Source organism: Anolis sagrei, chromosome 5 (assembly GCF_037176765.1).
Source record: "Anolis sagrei isolate rAnoSag1 chromosome 5, rAnoSag1.mat, whole genome shotgun sequence".
Taxonomy (NCBI): Eukaryota; Metazoa; Chordata; class Lepidosauria; order Squamata; family Dactyloidae; genus Anolis; species Anolis sagrei.
The window spans coordinates 159924036-159939978 of record NC_090025.1 but is presented as its reverse complement, the minus strand read 5'-3'; the positions used below and the strand labels follow the sequence as shown (position 1 = coordinate 159939978).

Here is a 15943-nt window from a genome sequence, read left to right as displayed (position 1 = left end):
AACCAGTCTGGCTAGGGTTGTTAGGACCTCAGTTTAACAACAGCATAAGAGCTAAATGATTCCCACTCCTGTCATAGAGAGTAATAATGAACCTACCAAAAAAGGCCAAGTAAATAGGTTAAGCAACTGCCTATAGTTCTCTGTCACCTCTGAAATGGTCTACTCACATGATTTGCCAAGTTGATCTCTTGGCCTTCCTCTGAACCAGTTTGGGTTGCATCACAGGGCTGTTAGATGACAGAAAGCTGAAAGGATTGGTAATAATATAATTGAGGGAGGTGGAGGAGAGGACCAAAACAATATGTGGAATTGAATGCCAGGATGTATGGGTATTGCCAGAATGAAGACTGGAGAGTGTTCCTGTACATTTAATTGCTGTGTAGAAGGAAATTTCATCAGGTATTCCCTTTCACATAACCAAGTCACAGGCTGAAATTCTATCTTGGATATAGAAGAGGAGACGATAGAGCGTAACATGAACAGGGTATTTTCAAAATTACAACTAGCCCAAGAGAACATGAAATGCTTTTAAATGTGCTCTTGTCTAGGAACAGAAAAGAAAAAAAAAGTATTTTAGATCTGATGCAATATGCAGTAGATTTCCTATGGGAATTCAGCTTATTTAAAAGAAATGTTTTGCCCTGACAATATTCATGAGGGAGGAAAACCAAAGTCCTAAGACAATGCTTGTAACATTTTGGTTGGTCTTGGCACTGAGAGAATCTAATTCCAAATTAATTACTGTGATTACTGAGCTATTCAGTTCTTTCTTCTTCTCAGAGAGGTAGTGATTTTAAGCCCATTGCAGTGAAAACTGTGCCAGGCTTACGGCACCTTAAAAAAACAAGGCATAAAACTTTTTTGGACTTTTGGTTTACAAAAAGCCTTCTGTGGTTATGTATATATACAAACTGGAGGGCAAAATGTTTAAACGATAAACTGATTTTTAACATCTCCTTAAACATTGAAGATCTTTCCTTTCATTTACAAATACCACATCTTTCTTTTAATTCCTATTTTGTGTGTCATTTAGGTCCATGTGCTGCTGGTGTGGTTGGAATTAAAATGCCTCGTTATTGTTTGTTTGGAGATACAGTGAACACAGCTTCAAGAATGGAATCTACAGGTTCACGTATGCAATCTAATCCATCTCAATCCAGCAGTTTATCTATAAAAGACCTATATTATCATCTTAATTTATGAACTGACATACTTTTAAAGTCACATTACTGCCCTAGCCATGAGGGAAGGTGAGCAGTGACAGATACACCCCTCTTCCTGCAGCTGGGCACCTTGCAATTGCTTTTCATGAGGTCTCCACAGCTCCAGGAAGAGCTGCACCTATCACTGCTCACCCCTTTTGTTATGAATAACGTTCCCCCATTGGAAAACAATATCCTACTTCTGACACCAATTTGTCACAAATAACTTTTTAATAACTTTAAAGCATAGATTCTTTTTATTGCAATTTCCACTGTGAGAGGGTACATCAGATTACAGAAAAACATACAGACATACAGATTCTACGCAACTACATTGGATATACAACTGCATGGCTAACAAACAAACAACGAAGAATTACATTTTCAATCACCATTCACACACATTTACATGCATTCATTGTCATGCATCCAAATATTACCATATCCCATTCTCCCTCCTTGGAGAAGTACCTGTTAGGCCAGACCCTGATTTCCTGCAGCCTGCCAATGCATAGTTCCAAAACTTCCATAACTTCAAAATGCCAAATGCATCCTTTCCCTAAGTACAATGCCAAGGACCAGATCTCTGTTTTCCATACAGCAGAACCTGACTCCCTGCAGAAAATCTTAACTCCAAAAGCACACTTCTCCCTCTTCCCTTGAGAAAGAAGCCCCAAAGTGTACAGAATCATGCTTTCCCATAGCATATCTGATACCCTCCGAATATGCCATCTCTGTCTTTCCCATGGAGCAGAGAGGCGGGTGGAATGAGAGGTTGCTTACCTGTAACCGTAGTTTCCCTAGTGATGTGCTGTGAATTCGCACTATTGGTACTTCTGCGCATGCGCAGCTTTGCTCCGGAATCTTCAGTTAAAAATTTGAAAGGACTGACGGTTGGCCCCGCGCACGCTCCCCAGTACATTATAAATAGGACGCGGCTGGTCCAACCGCCTCCAGATCTCTTCCGCCGCTAAAGCAGTCAGAAGGAGGAGGCATGACAAACTGCGGGGAGGATGGGCGGGGCCGTGCGAATTCACAGCACATCACTAGGGAAACTACGGTTACAGGTAAGCAACCTCTCATTTTCCCTACGTGAGTGTGCTGTGAATGCGCACTATTGGTAGAAGACTAGCGAGCTACCCACCTTGGACGGCGGGAGTCATGCCACCGCAGAAAACAACACTGCACGACCAAAAGCAGCATCCTTCTTGGCCTGTAGATCCAACTTGTAGTGTGACACAAATGTTAGCGGGGTGGACCAGGTGGCAGCGCGACATATGGCATCCAAAGACACACCCTTCCAAAAGGCAGCTGTTGCAGACACCGCCCTTGTAGAGTGTCCTTTCACACCAACCGGCAACTCACGTCCCGATTTCTTGTAGGCTAACTTGATCACAGACACTATCCAAGAAGATAGGCGTTGAGTAGAAACAGGGAGGCCACAGGCATCTTTCCTGTATTTTACAAAAAGCCTTGGTGTTTTCCTCACGCTTTTAGTTCTATTAAGATAAAAGGCCACTGCCCGACGCACGTCCAGCAAGTGGAGACCACGCTCCATAGGGGAAGTGGGTGACTGAAAAAAGGCTGGCAAAACTATCTCTTGGGACATGTGGAAGGAAGACGTCACCTTGGGAAGAAAAGAAATGTCCGTGCGGAGCACGATCTTATCTTTGTGGAACCGGAGGTAAGGTTCATCCGATCTTAAGGCGCAAATCTCACTAACACGCCTGGCCGATGTTATCGCCACCAGAAAGGCGGTCTTCCAAGAGAGGTGCGATATATCACACGTGGCTAATGGCTCGTAAGGAGGACCTTGAAGGGATGAAAGTACAACCTCCAGGCTCCACGAAGGAACTATTGGAGTCACTGCTGGCTTAACATTACTGAACCCTTTAAGGAAAAGCTTAACCAAATATTCAGAAAAAAGGGATGGCAATCCCTCTTTCCTCCTATACCATGACATGGCCGCCAGGTAACATTTAAGTGATGACAGGGACAATCCTGAGCTAGACAAGGAGACTAAAAAATCCAAAATCGCCGAGATTGGGGCATTTACGGGGTCCAGATTTCTTCCTTTCATATACTGGGAATAGCGTGTCCACTTGTACACATACGAGCGCTTTGTAGATGGTTTTTGCGCTGCGTCTAAAATGGCCCTAACTGGGGCAGACAATTTGTCGGAAGTTCCTAACTGCTTGGAGCGATCCTCCAGGCAGTCAGCCTCAATGTATGGGCATCTGGGTAAAGCACCTTCCCGTTCTGCGATGTTAACAAATCTAACCTGTTTGGAAACCTCCTGTACCTCCCTTTGGAGATATCGAGGAGGGCTGCAAACCATGGCTGGCGAGGCCACCATGGCGACACCAGGATACAGTCCCCGTTGTCCCTCCGAATCTTTGAAATGACCTTCGGGAGCAGTGGGAATGGTGGAAACACATACAGAAATTCGTTGCTCCACTTGCGTAGAAACGCATCTCCTAGACACCCCCTGGTGAAGTCCGCCCTCCTGCGGGCACAATAGAGGGGACACTTTGCGTTCTCCTGTGACGCAAAAAGATCTATTGTCGGAAAACCCCAGATCTTGAAGATCGTATTGAGTTCCCTGTGATTGACAGACCACTCGTGGTTGGCCATGGGGGCCCTGCTCAAATTGTCCGCTAAGACATTCTCTTCCCCTGGGAGATGTATGGCCACTAAGTGTATCTCTCTGGCTATGCACCACTTCCAGATGCGCATTGTTAGGCGTGACAGAACTTGTGATCTTGTTCCCCCCTGTTTGTTTATGTAATACATTGTCGTAGTATTGTCCGTGACCACCTGCACTACCTTGCCCAACAATGCCATCTCGAAGGATTTCAGAGCCTTTTCTACGGCGAATAACTCCAGAACATTTATGTGATGTACAGATTCCTCTGGTGTCCAGACACCTTGGGCAGTCAAACCCTCGTAATGTGCGCCCCATCCCTTCATGGAGGAATCCGTCGTGACCACGGCAGATGGATCGGGGCCCTGAAAGGGCATGCCTACAGTCACATTGTCCGGCTCTGTCCACCATAAAAGGGCACGCCGGACCTTCTCCGGAATGCAATACCGCACATGGGGGTTGTCTAGGCCAGGGCGAAAAACGGACAGAAACCAATTTTGAATGGGCCTTAGCCGAAGCCGGGCGTAAGGCGTAACGGCAGTCGTAGATGCCATGTGCCCTAACAGGACTTGGATCCTTTTTGCTGACACTTTCCTCGAATTCAGGGCAGACACAACCAAAGACTTGAGGGACGAAAATCGGTCCTCTGGCAGAAACGCCCTCTGATGGATTGAATCCAGGATTGCTCCAATAAACTGGATCTTGCGGACAGGTACTAGATGTGATTTTTCCCTGTTTACCACGAGACCTAAAGACTGGAGAAGAGAAATAGTTAGGTCTATGTGCAGTTGTAAGCGTTCCCGCGTGTCTGCCACCAAGAGCCAGTCGTCTATGTATGGATACACCGTAACGCCCCTAGTTCTGAGGTGAGCAGCGATTACCGCCATACATTTGGTGAAAACCCTGGGGGCCGTAGTAAGGCCGAAAGGCAATACATTAAAACTGTAAGCCTTAACGCCCACCATAAAGGCGAGATATTTCCTATGATGTTCCGCCATGGAAATATGAAAATATGCGTCCTTTAAGTCTATGGTTGCGAACCAACTGTCTTTATTTAGAAGAGAGAGGATCATAGGAAGAGAGACCATCCGAAATTTCTTTGCATCAATGTACATGTTCACCCCTCTTAAATCTAAAATTGGACGCAAACCACCTGTTTTTTTAGTCACTAAAAAGTAACGAGAAAAGAAACAGTTATCAATCATTGAACTATCAACGGGGGAAATGGCCCCTTTAGCCAAAAGGGTTTCAACTTCTTCCAGCAGTGCTGGAGACTCAGGTGTGGTTTTTATATATCCCAACGGGGGTTGCGAAACAAACTCTATCGAATAACCTTCCTCAACTATCTTGAGGACCCACCTATCAGTAGTTATCGCAGCCCAGGCCCCTGCAAAAGGCCGAAGTCTATCCTTATAACAAATGTAACTGACTTGTTTAATTGAAGCATTTACGCCACCCCTTGGGCTACAGATAACATCAACATTGGAATCGTCAAAGACGACGTCTTGTGCTACCTGCGGCCTTAGCCTTAGATTGATATGGCTGATACCTAGGCTTTGTGTAATAATTTTGTTTTCTGCCAGTTTGAAATTTTGAGGAATTATTCCGATTGCCCTGACTAGAGTTAAATCCACTGTAATTCGCTCTACGGTTATAGGGCTGGGCTTGTTGCCACCGAGGCTTCTGAAAGTTACCTGGCTGCCATGGGTACGGATACTGATATGGATATTTGGCAGCATGCAAAACCTCCCGGGATTGCTTTATCTTTTCATCCGTTGTTGGGTCAAAAAGACCTTCCTCAGTCATGGGAAGGTCTTCCGCCAACAAGCGGCTCTCCTCTGACAATGAAGAACTACGCAGCCACGCATGTCGCCGTATGGCCGTGGCAGTGGCAAAGAGCTTGCCCGATATCTCAGCCATATGCTTGGCGAAGTCCTTCTGCAGTCTAGATAGTATCAATGCCTCGGCCTGATACGCCTTTGGAAGACGACGGTCCTCAGGTGGCAGGAGGTTAATATGGGGCAACATATTGTTCCAGAGAAAACTCTGGTATCCACTAAAATAAGTAGCATAATGCGCCATCCTGGCAAGTAAACCCGCAGCCACATGTATTTTCTTCCCAAGTGAGTCAACCTTCTTGCCCTCCCTATCTGGTGGCGTTATGGAATATTTCTTAGGTCTCTTTGCCCTAGCTGCCTCCGCCACCACCGTATTCGGCTGTGTAGGATGGGCAATCCAACTTGCTAGTGTCAAGTCTACTTTGTACAGAAGGTCGACCCTCCTTGGCACTGCGGGAGCAGCCGACGGGGCCACATCGGGGACCTTAGTCAGTTTCAATAAATAAGGAAGGGTTGGAAGCAGCAAGGATGGTGAACCGTCCTGTTCTTCAGAAGGGTACATAGGATCTTCCACTGTTGAAACCGGCTTTGGGGCTGGAATGTCCAATGCAGTTATCATTCTGCTAACCAACTGAGCAAACATGTTGTAGTCCTCTATGTGCTTTGCGTTGGTATTTTTATCCTTGTCTGCAATGGGTGAGTCCACTACTTCAATTGAAGAATCAGAGTCATCATCATCTACTGGAGGGAGGTCCTCAGCAATCGATGGGAGAGGTGTATGTCCTTGATCCCAACAAGCACCCTGATGGCCATGGTGCACAGGGAGGAGTTCTCTACCTCGCACACTCTTCCCACTGTGTTTCCTGGGTCCGTAGTCTGCATTACGATAAGCAGAACAGGCAGGGGGAGGACCGCAATAAACAAGACGCCCCTGGGGAGTTATCTCATACACTCCCGGGTGAGGAAGGGGGCGTCCACCTTCGTTGTGCTCCTCCACATTAGCCCTAGTAAGGGATCTTGCTCTGCGTGCGCGCGCACGCCTGCGCTTCCTCGCAGAGCAGGAGGAATCCGAACAAGTTGTGGCTGAAGACGAAGAGGAGGAGTCACTTGAGCTCGACTCCTGGCGCCTCCGCTTCTTATTATTGGAGCGCGACGGTGCGCGCCCCCGGCGCCGAGTCAGGGCAGCTGCAACGGACATCCCCGACGTCGAGGGAAGCGTTGCTAGGGACGCGCCAGCCGGCTCCTCCCCAAGACCAACAGCTGACACAGTGGGAGGAGCCGGCGCCGAGAGCGTCGGCATCGGGGGAGTCGCGTTTTCATTTTGCGCACGCGCGGGGCGTGTCTTCGACTCCAAGTCCCTTTCTGTTTCGTTTTCCTCCTGAGCCCGCGCGAGGCGTGCGGAGGTCGGCTCCGGTGCTGACCCAGCGGAACAGCCACGAGGAGGGGACTCTCTTGCCCCTTTAAGGGGCGAAACTAACAGCGAACGCGCGGCCTGGGATCCAGCCGTCTTCGCCGAGGCCGCCTTACTCTGAACGGCCTTTTTGGACTTCGGCTTTTTCAAGGCCGCATGCAAGATCGCCAACTCAGGTAATACTTTCTCTTTATGTTGTTGAGGTTCAGGGAGAAGTGCCCGCTCATAAAGGGCAGCTTTCAGACGAATCTCCCGGTTTTTCCGTGTCTTCGGGGTGAAGGACTGGCAGATTGAACATGCCTGTGACAAGTGTCCTTCACCCAGACAAGCAATGCACAGAGAATGTGCATCATTATCAGGGAAGTTGCTCTGGCAGGAAGAGCAACGCTTAAAACCTTTAGTATTTGCCATTTTGTTGAATAGCTTAGCGCTAGACAAAGAAGAATTCCGAGCTACTGCTGTTAGCGCGGATGAAGAGATCTGGAGGCGGTTGGACCAGCCGCGTCCTATTTATAATGTACTGGGGAGCGTGCGCGGGGCCAACCGTCAGTCCTTTCAAATTTTTAACTGAAGATTCCGGAGCAAAGCTGCGCATGCGCAGAAGTACCAATAGTGCGCATTCACAGCACACTCACGTAGGGAAACCAGACTTCTCAGGTCTGTCACAATTTGAGCATTATTAGATTGAGTCTTTTATAGGAATTTCTGCTGATATAGTCCCAAAGTTGTAAATTAATGCTAGATGTCTTTCATCCTGGCTCCATCTCAGTTTCCTGGCCAGATGTTGATTCTTCTTGATTGGTATTGATATTATGTTGACTTCCTTCTTGACATAAGGAATGTTGTCAACATTTTTCTTAACTTGAAAGAACCATTGTCACAGTTCTTATCAGAGTTTACTTTTCAGTTCTTATTAGCAACTTTTAATTACAGTCCAGCAAGCAGGTAGTAATTGCAGACCTTAGTCTTTTATTGGTGTTTCCAAAATTATTAACTCCATCCATATATCCTTCCATTCTTCCATTCATTCTCACACATCATATTAAATCCACATTGATCAAATCTGCAATGATATTTTCGTGACACTTTCCCCCATGGTAACTAGGAAATGGCCATTGAGATGGGCCGCATGGCTTAAAAAATGGTGTTTGGGGGTGGGGTAACATCCAAAGATATAGTTATGAAGAAGTGGTGATAACTCTGCCTCTTAATGAAGGATGTCAGCCACTGTGTGTTGGAAACATACATATCCATTAAATTTCTATAATAGAAATTTCATTGACTTAATTTTGACTCTCCTATAAACAGGCAGAGCATAAAACTCCAAATTAAGCAAAGATATTATTGTTGTTGTTGTTGTTGTTGTTATTTTATTTATTTCAATAATTATTCAAATAACATTACATTATGCTTATCTGCTGCTTGTACCTTTACAGCTCTAAGAATTCATGTAAGTGGTTCTACTATTGCTATCCTCAAGAGGACAGACTGTCAATTCCAGTATGAAAAGAGAGGAGAGACGTATCTGAAGGTAACATACTCACACCATGGATAATTTTCATATTCATAATTTAAACAGACCTCTCCAAAGATATCACACATCTGAGCATCTAAATCCACTTTAAATTACTAGTTGCAGTCAAAAGAACTTCCCCAGGCCATGCTGTGAGTTTCACAGCAGGGCAAGGATTTGAATATGGCTTTTTTTTTTTTTACATCCGAGCACTCCAATCACTATGGTTCTCCCATCTAATCCCTGTGGGATGATTTGTTAATTTCACTGATACTTATCTATGCATAATTGTAGATACGATTATCAATTTGTTGATCCTGGCATCTGATATATTTATATATGTACTCATTTCCATTTAGAAAATGCACTAAGCATACAATTTATCCACCACATTCTCTGTATACAAAGTGGATAAATAAGTATTTTTGTATATTATGGAACTGTAGTTGACGGATTTGAATAATTTATGTAATGGCCACGTAAGCCTAACACTTTAAAAAAATGAAATGGACACATACAATATAACCTCAAATTTATTATTCTGTCATTTTATATTAGGGCAAAGGAACTGAGATTACTTACTGGCTGACAGGCATGAAGGACCAGCAGTATAATCTCCCAACACCACCTTCTGTGTAAGAGATTCTTTAACTTGAGGACTGTAACTTAAAAGTGTGCAATGTTTAGAATATATTTGTATTCTCTTTTAGAAAATACATTATCTGACCATGTTCCTGGAATACATCAAAATGGCTTACCTCTTAGTATTCTAGTACATGCTAGTCTCACGAATACCAGGGCTATTTAAAAACATGCTTCTGTGAGATTTATATATCTATATACACCCAGCACCATGTAGTGGTTTGAACAATGAAATATGACTCTGGAGACCAAGGTTTGATTCCCCATTCATCTATGGAGACCCACTGAGTGACCTTGGATGAGCCACATATTCTCAGGCCAGACCCCTGTGATATGATCATCTTAGGTTTATCATAAATCAGAAAGGACTTGAAGACACAACAATAAACACATATATATACATAACACACACACAGAGAGAGAGAGAGACACACACTGTTTATGTATATTATTTACAAAGAGGAATGCAGATATAAAATATTGCGTTATCTTGCTTCCATTAAAAAAGCTTTTTCATTAAATTACAACTTGTGGGAGAGTGAAGAAGATAATAGGTCTTGGATCTTTCAGTGATAACCAACTATACCCTTGTAGTCAAATTCATTCTCCGCTACCACTAGTCTATCTAAGTCACTGTGGCAACCAGATTCACGATTCTTATCTCATTTTTCTGTGTTGGAGCCTCTTGACATGCCAATACATCCACTCACTTGGAGAATCTTTCCTGTGAGGGGAAAAAGAGATGGATGCTAGACCTCTTGTAACAGGAATAACCTCTATGCACTATTAAGTAAGTGGGTAGGGAAAGTGTTGGCACCAAACACTATTGCACCTACATAGGTTCTGGCATAATTGTAAACACATGTACGCGAAGAAGTGACCAACCGAGGGGAAAAAACAGACACATATTTAACCAAACATTATAGCTTCCAATTTCATAAGAAACACGCAGAGTTGGATTTCAAACCAAGTGACAATGTTAAGAAAAATGAGAATGAAGAGACCTTTCAGGACTGTGAAGTTGCTTTAAAAAATGAAAGAGACATTTCAATTCTACAAGAGGAAACTATCTAATGGGTTTTAGGGCAGGGCTTTTACGTATACGTACTGTTAACATGATCCACTTATAAAAAAATTTGCATCCAGAAGAAACTGGATGAGTTTCTGGCTACTTGACTGATCATCCAGGTTGATTAGTGCACAACATAGTTAAAGACAAAGGGAGTTAACACCAGTAGTTTGCAAGCTCCTACTTACTGCTTAAAGCACTGGCTTTGTGGTTTTTGAGGTGAGGGAAATGGTATATAGAGTAATGAGTAGCAACCAACAGTGATCTGTTCTGACAAGGTTACAAAATATTTCACAGATAAAATCACTAGCTCTAGCTTGGATTCCACATTAGGAGCAAACAGATAGTGATTGAGGCATTAACCAGTCCATGCTTAACCAACAGGTTTCATTTGTTTGGCTTGAGGATGCAGAGAAATTGCTTGAAGGGGTGAAACCTGGAAGCTGCTTTGATTCTGGTTGATAAAAATCTGCCAAAAGAGATTGGCTTACTGTGGTGTGGAGGCTGCAAATACTTTTTTCCCATCTCCTGAGATCATAATTTAAAAGCCATTGGATGATCAATTACTTTGTAATTTTTAGACCATTATTAAAAAAAATTTTTTTTTGATCCCATCGTTGAATAATGGGCCAGTTTTCAATCTTCCTTTTAGTTATGGTGGCCATATAATTCCAGATTTTCTCTGATAAAACAGCTTTTGGGGATTCTTTCTTTTCAGGTCAGATTTTGAGGCTGAAAATTTTAATCATTGGCTGATCAAGGCTGCTCTCCAATCAGCAGTGTCCAAAAAACTAAAGATTTGTTCTGTTGTCCCCCCATCTCCTCTCTTTTATCATGGTATAGAACTAGAAGGCTTAAGGACTATGTGTTTTGTCTAAACATTGCCAGACACTGGTGCTGGGGAATTATTGCTTGCTTTCATGTCCATTGGCTTATGCTAGAGCAGTGGTTTTCAACCTATGGGTCCCCAGATGTTTTGGCTTTCTAGAAATCCTAACAGCTGGTAAACTGGCTGGGATTTCTGGGAGTTATAGGTTGAAACATCTGGGGACCCACAGGTTGAGAACCACAGTGCTAGAGGTACAGTATACAAAGGTTTGTGCCTAGGTATTTGGGGGGGGGGGGGTATTTTGAGCAGCACACAGATACACACACATATGTGCATCTATACACATATGTGCATGTATACACAGTAAATCTTACCACAACACCGTAAGCCAATTTTAAAGCAAGCATGCAAAGTACTATCATTGTCTACTCAGGAACCCCAAAGCTTAGTCTCTGGTTAGCAGCTGAAGATAGCATTCTCCTGATTTCAGGCTAGGCCCCAAGGTGCTAATAGTACTGGACATTTTCCAATGTTTGTAACATTATTTACAAAAAGTAATTTATGATTCAGCAATAACTAAAGTTTCATGTTGTTTTTAACATATTACTAGCAGTTACTTTTTCTCTTAGAAAATAAAGAAGAACAGCACTGGCATGAATCTTCAAAGCAACATTTCAGGAGCAATTAGTTATTGATATTTGTTTTATGCACATATATGCTCACATACATGCAATTGCCATTATGTTATTTTGCAAAATATAACATTCATTCCCATCACCCACAAATAATGTGTTACAGGTAATGTTGTTAGAGGTTATACACACATACTGAACACTGATTAAGTGAATATCACTGAAATGGCAGAGGAAGGAAGCTGAGAAATTCACAAAGACTTTAAAGTTTTGTGAACTACACGTTGCACAATGCCTATGTGGTTCTTCAATGCTCTCTTTTATCTCTCTAGCACAGTGATTCTCAACCTGTGAGTCCCCAGATGTTTGGCCTACAATTCCATCTGTTTACCAGCTGCTAGGATTTCTGGTAGTTGAAGGCCTAAACATCTATGGACCCACAGGTTGAGAACCACTGCCTAGCATGATGTTTTAGGGAGTGGTAATTCAGGAGGTTGAGTTGATGATACTTAGCTTTGTTTCTCTTATTCAACTGATGGATATCTTTACCAGGATTGGATTTAGGCTAACAAGTTGAAGTTCCACCATAAGAGAAAGAGAAATCTTGATAGTCAATAGGTAGTTTTATCTGTGTCTGGAAGTTCATTTGGAATGGTCTAGTTTCCATTTGAAGGCTCCAGTATTCACTTTAAGTGTGTTCTTGCATTCAGCTTTGCTCCTGGATGCCCAAGTGGCCATTATATTTGCCCAACTTTGGGTGGTATGTAACTTACACCTCTCCTGAAGAAGATAGACGAATGCCATGTGTTCCTTGTGGGATTGCCATTGAGAAAATCTTCAGAAACTTATTCTAATGCAAAATTCTGCCCCTAAGTTGCATTCTGACTTATGCTTTATGAACTGTATTATACCAGTCATACCCAAATTGCACTGACTTTCATTTAATTTCCAGGTTCTATTCAAGATGCTTATGTACAAAGGCCTAATGGCTTGGGACCAGGGTATCTGAACAATCTATGAAATGATTAAATAGATTCATTTAGTACATATAAAACTTAAGAATTAAGGAAGTTAAATACATGTGTTAAGGCATTCAATCTGTAAATAAAGAAAATCTTTATTCCTTTGAGTATGCCAGAATTGGATGATTTTATGTTGGAAAGATTCTCAAGTCTGAAATGCTATAGTAATCTCAACTCAAAATGTAAGTTGTCCATTTTGTTTGTTCCGATAGCTATTTTATGACTCCTGAAATGAGCACAAAGGGCTGTCCCCCTCTAATATATATGGTATATGACATCCAGGTCATTTGCATTCAATAACATATTATTGCATAGCTGGGCTTACAAATTACTACTTATTTAATGTAATAGGTCTTGTCAATCATTCTATTTTAAAGGTCATTATTTTCATATGAAGAAGCTGAAACACATAGCTGAATAATTTTAATCCAAGCTATGTTTTGTCAGTGACTTGTTTAAATGTGTAGACAGCTTTACACGCCCTTGCTTAGTCACTTTTAACATGTAGTTTGAACATCCTGCTCCAAATCCTCATTGACTTGCATATTGGTTAGTTGAAACCCAAAATTGGGAAGCATTAACTCTGTAGGAGTTAAACCACCATGCTATTTTTTAAAACCCATCCTCAGCTTCACCAGAATCTATTCTGCATCATGGCTACAAAATTCTCAAATCCATAGTAAAATGCTTCAATACATTGTGATTATTTGTAATAAATGTTTTTGTTAAATCCAAGCTGATGATATATTTCATCTTTCAAAATTCAAATAGATCCAAACCTCTATACTGGTCTAATTATTATGGTAATCTTGATATTGGGTATCACCTAGATTACTAAATGTTATTAATTTTTGGGTTGTTGACTACAGTATTTGACCTGATGAGTACAGTGAGGAATGCATAAACCGAGGAAAGGGTGGGTAGCTTTGCCTCAGCTGTGCCTTCTGCTGATGAAGGAACTGCAGCTTATGGTTAGTACTATGTAGTTATTCTGGGACCTTTGGACCCTTTGCAAGAGGCCAAGGTTCAGTGGTGATGGCATGGAACTACTGAGTAAATAAGAAAAGTTTGACTGATTTCTTGAAAACTGGCAATGGTAGCTCAGCAGAGCTTCTCAATTCGTATAGTCTCCATGGGACATAAAAGTGGAGTTCAATATAATGTATAGATCACATTCAATATTATATAATGGTTTTAGAACGCACATTATGAACCTAATGGAGCTTATTATGGTTTAAAACAATTTATTTTAGTATTTGTGTACATGTATAGTTTATTTTATGTTCCAACACTGAATGTTTGCCGTATGTATGTTGTGCTCCGTCCTGAGTCCCCCTTGGGGTGAGAAGGGCAGAATATAAACTCTTCAAATAAATAAAGAAATAAATATTATTGGGGAAAATAGTTTGTATACCGTGTATTGTCGAAGGCTTTCATGGCCGGAATCACTCAGTTCTTGTGGGTTTTTTCGGGTTATATGGCCATGTTCTAGAGGCATTTCTCCTGACGTTTCGCCTGCATCTATGGTAGGCTTCTTCAGAGGTCTGCCGACCTCTGAAGAAGCCTGCCATAGATGCAGGCGAAACGTCAGGAGAAATGCCTCTAGAACATGGCCATATAACCCGAAAAAACCCACAAGAACTGAGTTTGTATACCACTTAACAATTTTTTGTTTTTCTGCTTTCAGGGAGAATCAGCAACGTTTGCAGGCTGAATTTGCTGAGATGATAACACACTCTCTTCAGAAAAGGGAAACAGAAGGATTCCAGGAGAGAGAGATTTCACGCATGTCCTCTTACAGAAAAGGCACTTTGGAATATCTGCAACTGGCTACTACAAAATGCTCCAGCACCTACTTGTAAAATAGCATAAGGACATAATTAAAGAATCCCCAAAAGTTAAAAAAGTAACCAGATGTCACATAGACTCCATGTATTTGCAGTATTTGTTAAGAAAAGGGACGTGTTTCTTTTTCACATTCCCTCCGTCACATGGGCAAATACAGATTTCCAAATGTAAGATGTTTCTTATTATCTAATTAGGGACTTCGTTGATGCATTGGTTTTTTTACAGCATAAAAGACACAATCAGAGGGCGTTCATGTGGCAGCCCCTCCACATCCAGTTTGTGGGTCAAAATTGGAGTCAAATGATATCAACGAAGAATCACATGTACAAAATATTTCTCCCTTCCAAAACTTTTTAAAGCACTTTGCACGGCACAAATTGTGCTGATCCCTGCTTTGCAATGACTTTCATTTAAATGGAGGCAGTTGGTAGAAAGGAGGTCTGGTGAAGTTAATACAGACTTCATCCCTACATATCTCTTATAAGCCATTTTGAGCATACCAATGAGTATTTTATATAAATTAGTAAATAAGGGAGAGAACAAGCTTTTTAAACTATTCCTGTTTAAAATTGTCTGCCCATGCCCTTGATTCTCATAGGTGTATGTGTAGGTAAGGATTTTTGTATTGCAAACACCCTGTTCCCTATTCTTAAAAATACCTCTAAAATATTTGTTATTTAAAATATGTTGATCTGGTATCCATTTTTGTAATTTAAGGCTTTAATTGCCATGTCTTATTTTATATTTGTTTGGAAATGTGTATTACTGTATTTGAAGGTGAAATAAATTCTTTTGGATAAGGTTCTGTGTATTTTTAGTGTTTTATATCATCTTGCTATGGATATTTTGTGTGTGCTTGTCAGCAAAGCTAAATTAAATTCTGAATTGTTACACACACATTTTTCTGTCCTGCTCCTGAGAGATATATTGAACTAAAACCTACAGGCCATTGCACAATTCCGTCTTATTTTTTGCTTTAAAATAAGTATGTGATTGCTGGGAAAGGCTGTCAGGAAATTTGGAGTAAGGTACTATCAATATAGAGGTAACCCTATTTCACATTCCCACTTTATTCCAAGGAGAAAGTGCAGTTCTGAAACATCATCCAGAGACTATGGTAGAAACCAACTAACACTATAAGATTTTCCAGGCAAAACAGAAGTGCTTTTAATCAGTCAGAAAGGTCATCAGGTTCAGCTGATGGGGACACTCACTGTGAAATTCTATATTTGTAGTATGTGTGTATTCCTGGACATTGCATCACTCCATGAAGTTTAGGTTACTGTTGTAGCT

The 15943-nt window shown here is 41.9% G+C and overlaps 1 protein-coding gene across 1 annotated transcript in view; it reads left to right on the top strand.

The window, feature by feature from the left end:
• Window positions 1-15450, top strand: part of GUCY2C (guanylate cyclase 2C) — an 85631-nt gene extending 70181 nt beyond the window's left edge. Inside the window, exons 24-27 of the mRNA XM_060776762.2 lie at window positions 1034-1132; window positions 8532-8626; window positions 9167-9243; window positions 14490-15450. Of these exons, the coding sequence (XP_060632745.2) occupies window positions 1034-1132; window positions 8532-8626; window positions 9167-9243; window positions 14490-14664 (446 nt within the window). The 3' untranslated portion in view covers window positions 14665-15450. The remainder of the gene's footprint in view (window positions 1-1033; window positions 1133-8531; window positions 8627-9166; window positions 9244-14489) is intronic.
• The last annotated feature ends 493 nt before the right edge of the window (window positions 15451-15943 follow it).